Here is a 7931-nt window from a genome sequence, read left to right as displayed (position 1 = left end):
GATTTGATGGCGTTGCTGACTATTTCAAGTTGAAGCAGTCAGGTTGTAAAGATCAGGCTCCCTGTATCTGGGTTATATCTGTCATAGGTTTAGGGTTATTTACTTGTTCTGTATTTTTCCATGTTGGAAGTAAACTAAACTAAGAAAACTAGAAAGTAACCAATAGAATAACACATATTTCGCTATAAGAACTATCCACATTACATCAAAACGTTTTATATTGTTGCGTTTTCAGTGTACTCAACTGTCTTGTCATGTTTCTTAAATGTGTTATCTTCAATATCCAGTCATGGTCATCCATCTTGAAATGTATTACATGAAATAAAACATCTAAAACTAACTTTAAACATTCAGACACATTAAGAAAAAATTTAAACTTAAGTGGAAAAGTTGTTGGTACATTTAATTTCTGTAAATTGATCTTGAGATATTTACTGTAAAATAATTTCATTAAGTTTCAGAATTAAATACCAGTCCACTTGCAGAGATTGCTATGTTTTCTGACAACCTTTTTCACAGACAAAGCTTAAGGCTAGTCTCAGACTAAATTTAACAGTTTAGCTGGCTTAACTGATAATAAATTTCCCTGAAATATCTTGGAACATATCACTGCTATAGTTTTAGCATAGCATTTTTATACTAGTCCTAGTTTAAGAATTAGACCCAGTCCTGAATTAATAAATGTACATTTTGTGGCAAAAGTATTGGCAGTGATATAAATTTTAAAGTTTTGCAAAGTTTCTGCTTAAGCTGTTGTGGAGTTTATTCACATTGTTTATAGATTATTATGCAGAGTGATTAGATAATTAATAAAAAAGCAACTCCCCAGATGTCAATCCCATACTTTGAGAGTGTGGATAAAATACACTGTGAGTGTTAATTTTACATTTTAACACTGGCAATTTTGTTGTGCAGAAGCTTACATCCAGCATGTCAGAGCCAATTACAGAGGTTATGAAAACAAGGCCCAACACTGTAAATATTGACTTTAAATGCCTTTAAAATGTAGGATATGTTCATTTAGAATATCTAGTATACCGTAGAAACATGTGGGGATATAATCTACAAAGTTTGCAAATACTTTTGGACACGACTGTAAGTACACAGTAAACATTAAATAAGAAATACCTAAATTTCTTTTTTTAGAGGATTTTATTAATGAATGTAATGTTCTGATATTTGGACTAGGGATATTAGGCTTCTAATGAATGATATGTTTCATAGATCTGGCAACCCTGAGTGCTGGTACGTAACACTCAAGAGCTGGCTATGCGTTTGCAACTAGTTATATGTGTCTATGATTATAATTTATTATTTACTGTTTTGTTAACTCGAACATTATATTTGCTAAGCTAATACATGACAACAACTAAAGGGAATCCCACCATGGCTGCATAGTGTTGGGCCATTCTAGCAAACTGTGAGTGACATCAGAGGACCGTTCCAAAATGGCAGACACAGCTACGTGTTTGGAGCACTTAAATGATGCATCTCAACAACAGCTGTTTTGCGTCAGTTTGTCCCAGTGCGTGCATGTTTTGCCAAATGCTACTGTGTGTGTACTTTTACATACAAAAAACATGACACACATCTTCATAAAGCCCTTGCATTTCCCTTTCAGGATCCCAGCATCATAACAGTTATTTTTAAATGGCATTTTTTCATGTAAATCTGTGTGGCCTTCACAGGTCCGGATTAAGAATTCAGACGCCCCTGGACACAAGTGTTTTATGGACCTCCCCATACACACCAGCAGCAATAATATCAAGACATTTCCCTTCATACTGTTACTTACTGGCATATTCAAACAGCACACACTTACACACCTCTACCTATTAATTCACATTCAAACCATTTGTTTAAATCTCTTTGTGTAACAAGCATCTCGCGATTCACGCTCTTATGAAAGCGTGTAATGTGTTACATTAAATGGAATTAACAAGAATTATACAGTTCTTCTAATGTGCTTCTTTAGCCTATATATTACGACATCATAATATTTGTGTGTAAACATTTTGCTATGGATGTAAAAGCACTGTGAATTATCTAATAATGAAGGCCAAATATCGGTAAGCAAGTTACTGATCAACATTATATCAATACAAAATTGCATAATTGGCAAGGAAACTTCACCAAATAAATGTAAACATTTTTACAACCGCAAGGGTATTTCAACTCATTTATTCACAACAAAAAAGCCGTTCTCATTTACATATTTTCAGTTTTTGTTTTCGATATCTGTGACAGGTTGGTGGAAACCCTGTTTTGTACTCATTTTATTCAAAACACACCTGTCTTACGGTGTCGTAACGGTGCAGCTCCTTCCTGCCGCTCACTGTACAGAGTTACGCCAAGAGAAGGGATCCCTGTGCCGGAAAAGAAAGACCATGCGCTTGGGGGGCAGCACTGCCAACATTTTCCAACTGAATGAAAGCTAAGGTTTATTCAAGAAGTCGCTAGAATGAATAAACAGGCAAAAAAAGCTCATAAAATTGTTTAAATTAAAAGAAAGACTTCCTAAGATAGAAACACTGTTTTGTGTGCGCCCCTCCATGTGCCTGGACGAGAGAAGTGCTCAGCAGAATGAATACAGCGGTGTTATGTGAAACTTTCTTCCCCTTGCTTGGTCCCCAAGCACGCATGGGTCCCTGGGCTGTTGCCCATAATGCCCATTGTATAATCTGGCCCTGGGCCTTGAACTGAATATCAGTATGAATTCAAACGTTTTAGTAAAAATACAGTTGAATGCAAGAATTTGGAAACACTTGAATGTTTAAGCTATTTTTATCAGCAAGAATATTTGCAGCAAAATACATTTACTTTTTTTTACAATTTGAGCATAATTCAACTAATAAAACAAAAAGGTTTTTCTAGGTTTATCCATTTCCTTACTCACTCTTCAAAACATTTTTTACTCACTCTTCCTCAGCAAATGGCCACAAAAACCTAATTTAACTCTATTTAAGGATCACACTTTTAAATCTCGATTCTGTGCCAACATTCTTAAAACTACGCTTTACCCATTTGTCAGCAATAGGTTTTGTACGGAAGTGAAATGTATTAACAATATAAAACAGTTTATATGTTATGGCTGTTTTTATTGTTTCTCTATAACAAGTGACATTTGTTCCAATGACACTCAATGTATCAGGATTAACAACAGCATTAGAAGGTACCCTGAAGGCTGTACGGTGCTGCTGCAAGGTGAGTTTACGGCTTATTAATGTTTGATAAATATTTGAATATTTCACACATTCACAGTGTGGTAACCTAAGGTACTGTTAGTTTTTTCATTCGATGTCGTGATATTTGTGGCCAGTTGATAGCTTTCGGTACACTGTAAGCTTAAATAGAAATTTTGTCATTCAGGGTGATGCAAATCTTTGCCAATTTTCTAATAATACCGAATTCTCTGTTCTGTTTCTGGTAAAATCTATAACATGATTAGAACTGGTATAAAACATCACATAAAGAACAAGTTCATCTTTAAAATATTTTGTATATCAAGTTCTTTATTGTACATTAACATTTAATGTCATGAACGTGGGGTGAGACATGGACAGAGGACCCAAGCGCAGACAGCGGGTAAGGGGTTAACAGATAATTTAATAAATAATAAAACAAAGACCCACGTGGGGGTAACATAAGAAAACATGGATACATAACATGACTAAGACTAACTACACTATACTGTACTACACAAAGACTTAAAATAAACTCAAAACAAGAACTAAGACTAGACTAGACTAGACTAGACTAGACTAGACTAGACTAGACTAGACTAGACTAGACTAGACTAGACTAGACTAGACTAGACTAGACTAGACTAGACTAGACACATGGACTCACCACATAACCACAATGAACCAGCACAAGACAGAATACACAAGGGCATTAAATAAGGGACCAGATCAAGAGGGGAACAGGTGAAGGGCATTGATCAATAACGAGGGTAACGAGAGGATGGGAACAAAGACGAGACCAGAGAGAGAGTATGTAAGGCAATAATTATAATTGAATCTCTCCACATTAAACATGAGGTTCTGTCATGATCCTGCCACTATACTAAGAGAAACATGACATGATGCAGCAGAATCATGACAATTTAATGGTTGTACTTACACAAGCTAATGAAATACATACAATAAAAAACAGCGTGTTCAGAATGAAAATGATAAGCCCCATGAAATGATTATCCCCAAGTAAACAGCTTATTGATTGAATCATTTGTTTAACACGTTAACATTTAGGATGTGTTCATATTTGGTTCTTTTAATTCTTTTGGACCTGGCCAAGAAAACTAAATGTATATACATATATATATATATATATATATATATATATATATATATATATACTAAAAGTAGATCTTCTAAAAAAGGATCAAACCTGTCAAGAAGTGAAAATAAACAAAATTCAGAATGCATAATGGGATGCAGTTAAGATGACCCAGTAGATTCATTCAGATGTGAAGGAGTTGGGGATGGAGGTGGGTTTTGAGTGCATCACTATTGAGCAGCAGATGGAGGAGCTAAATTCATTTTAATTCAACAAAACATGGCAAATATGAACACATCCTTTTTGTCTTAGAGTACTTGCTTATTAATATCCCAATAAACTAGAAAATAAGAAGTATTCTAACTGATCAAACTGAACAAATCTGATACTCAATTTTAACATTTTAATCTTTGAAAATAAAGCCTATTTAATATAACTGCTGATGAAACCTCTGCAAATGAGAGACATTTTGTAATTTGGATACTGCCTGCAACACTGCAAACTGAAGATATTTAAATAAAGTAAAAGCCCAGAGCATCAATTTGCGTTCCACTTCTCCCTATAATGCCATAACATCTTCCTGACTTCACATCAAGACTCACAGGCTGACCAAGCAGTAGACTTTTGACAGAGAATGTTCTTCTTTCACCATCACTTTTTGCAACCTCAAATTCCAAACCTGCCACCCTGTCATTGCTAACATTTGGCCACAGCCTTGCAGCGAGAGTTTTCTCATCTTTCTCAAAGACCCATTCTACATGATCTTTTTCTGGTGCTCCACCAACGGTAATCATATTGCCATTGTTAAAAGTTGTTAAAGGTACAGACGAAGTTGGGTATCAGAGGGAACATAGAAACCTGGGGAACAGAGAAAGTATTTTATGTAATGAAATGTGAAAACATGTTCACATACATTACACATTTTTTAACAGAATTAAAAAAATCTTCACTAACCTTGTTATACGTAATGCAAATCTTCTGAATAGTGTTCTCTGAATAACTGATAAAGCAGAATGCACCACCTCCCGTCGGGCAATATATAAATATAAAATACATCAAAATATTTTTGAGGAAATGTTTATAGTAACTTAAGAGTGCAGATCAAATTTACCTAAATATAGAGAGACAGTATCACTGGCTCCACTCACTCCCACTCTGCCCACTATCGTGTAACGCATCAAATACTTCTTATCAGACTCCAGTCCAGTCAGAGTAAAATCTTCATAGGCTGTGTTTGTGATAAACCACTTTTCTTTGTCTTCTGGTCTGTATTCAACACTGTACTGTGCGGTTTCTCCATTTTGAGACTCCTGCAGTTTCAGGTAGACAGGTCCGGGTGGCTTGGACACAGGCTGAAACTGTTTGTCTGTCAGTTTGCCTCGTTCCTACAGATAGATGGAGGAGCCTCCGCTGGAGGAATTGGAGATGGCAGAAATGATAAAGCACATTTTCTTGTCCTCTTTATTGGCCTCAGAGAATATTTTGTAGAGAGATAAGGCCTCTCTCATATTTGTGATGACATCTGCATAAATTGAACCACTTTGGCTCAGATTCCACAGAAAGAAAATTTTGGTTTCCTTCAAGCTTCTTAAACTCCTCAGATTCCAGGAACTCTTTTAGGGTTGAAAGATAATGGTCTTCATACCTCAGTGACGTAAAGGTCAAGCACACCACAAAATCAATTTCAGGATTAAGGAGAATGGTGCTCAGACCATCTGCGTCTACAGCTTTGATCCCCTTCAGAGATTTGGTGTAGGAACTCAAGAGGTCAAGTTCAGACTTTGCGTCATCTAACCATTGCATGGTGGCATTAAAGGGGTTTTTTGTGAATCTCCAAGATGTCTCAAGGAGTCGCTCTTAAAGGACCCTCGTGTAATTTTTAGCTACATCTAGCTATGTAAATTTGATTGCATTTCTGTCAGTAGATCCTCCCAAAAACGACACATTGGTCCTTTCAATTGGTAACAATGTTGAACACAGATTTCAAATGTGTGTGCATTATTTTAATTTTTTACTTAAAATGCAAGAGTGTGAGTTTGAATAGGTTTCACAAAATGTTGGGTTCTCACAAAAAGGGATGAACCCAACAATTGGGTTGTGATTAATGCTCTGCTAGGTTGTTTTAACCCATTGCTGGGTCATATACATTTTCTGGGTTAATGTAACCCAATGGCTGGGTTTATCCCTCTTGAAAATAACCCCGCATTTTTAGAGTGCAGGCAAAGTAAATTGGTGACCTAAAACGTAGTACAAAAATGGAATTAAAAAGCATTTAATATAAAAATATTTGGAATATTTGGAATATTCATTCCATGTAGTGTTCCATGTATTAACACTACATGGAATGAATGCATCATTGCGGCAGTCGTAAAGCATACCAGGATACAGAGGTCTTCCAAGAGCTGCCACTTCAATTGGCCGTGATTCCATGATTCTAAAAAAAAGAGCAATTTATCATCCATTGGAAAATTTCTGTGGTAACCCATCATTTTACTAGAGGGGACATACCCCTTATACCCCTTCTTCTGCTCTTCTTAGTCTTGTGAACATCTGCCTTCTGGATCAATTACGCTTTCTGACTAATTAACTCTTGTTGATGGATTATTTCGCGTCTGTCTTGTGAACATGTGCCTTGTGGATGAATTGCCACCTACTGGCGAGTGAACTCTGCCGGTGGATTATTGACCAAAGTGACTGTGTTCATTGAGAGCAATCCCTTGCCACACACCTAAAGGCTCGCAGGGTGTTTCCGAACTTTTGCGGATACGGGTCAGTCTTTTCCTTACCCTGGATCATCCTTACACAGCATCTACCCAGGCATCAGTCGAGCGTTCGAACCATCTCATTGTTACTGTGTATCTGACTGTTCTATATTGCTCTCCACTTCGGTGGTTGTTTGGGTTTTGCCAGAGTGCTAATAAATTATATTTGCATCCTGCATTTGACTCTCTAGTCGTTCATTACAGGTCATCTGCTATCACACATAAGAACACAGACAGGGAGTATCCACAATATCCAGTTTAGTAAATATATACAGTGAGATCAACAGGTATGCAGGTGAGTATATATCAATGCAAGTCCCAATGTTGATGAAAAACAACTTAACCGTTCTTGTCTTTTCCAGGTGATCATCCTGCAGATGAGAATAAATCTTACACACGATGACGATGAAAAGACAACAGGAGAGCATCGCTTTGTGACCACCTCTTTTTTGGTAGAGTTCCAGAAACATTGTGGCCATGTCCTTAAATTACTTTGTTAATTAATTCCAAGGGTAATGTTGTTGTGACGTGGTCTCCACATAACATGGATACCTACTGGTCATTGTATTTATCAATCTAATAAGTTCTATTTATTTTCATTACATGGGTAATTTATGATAAGACATATTGTACATATACACTTATATCATAATTACAAGAGTAGACATTTGTACACTACCAAAATATATTTGTGATTCATTTTGACACCCTCTGAAATAAATTTTAATAACAACAACATGACATTAAGTACATTCTTAAAAAAAAAGCTGCTTCAAAAGGTTCTTCGATGCCATAGAAGAACCGTTCGGATCCATAAAGTACCTTTAACATCTGAAGAATGAAAAGAGGTTCTTCAAATTACAAAAAATTTGGAAAGAGATGGTTCTTTAA

The 7931-nt window shown here is 36.2% G+C and overlaps 1 protein-coding gene across 1 annotated transcript; it reads right to left on the bottom strand.

Moving 5' to 3' along the window:
• Window positions 1-5366: 5366 nt before the first annotated feature.
• Window positions 5367-6081, bottom strand: LOC306894916 (stonustoxin subunit alpha; the record flags this gene model as incomplete). The annotated part of the gene is given in 3 exon segments (XM_079457755.1): window positions 5367-5663; window positions 5667-5807; window positions 5809-6081. Coding segments are annotated over 3 exon segments (711 nt in total).
• Window positions 6082-7931: the final 1850 nt, after the last annotated feature.

This window comes from Barbatula barbatula, assembly GCF_947034865.1.
Source record: "Barbatula barbatula genome assembly, chromosome: 5".
Lineage (NCBI taxonomy): Eukaryota > Metazoa > Chordata > Actinopteri > Cypriniformes > Nemacheilidae > Barbatula > Barbatula barbatula.
Note: the sequence above shows the minus strand (reverse complement) of the source record. Positions and strands in the feature narration are given on the sequence as shown.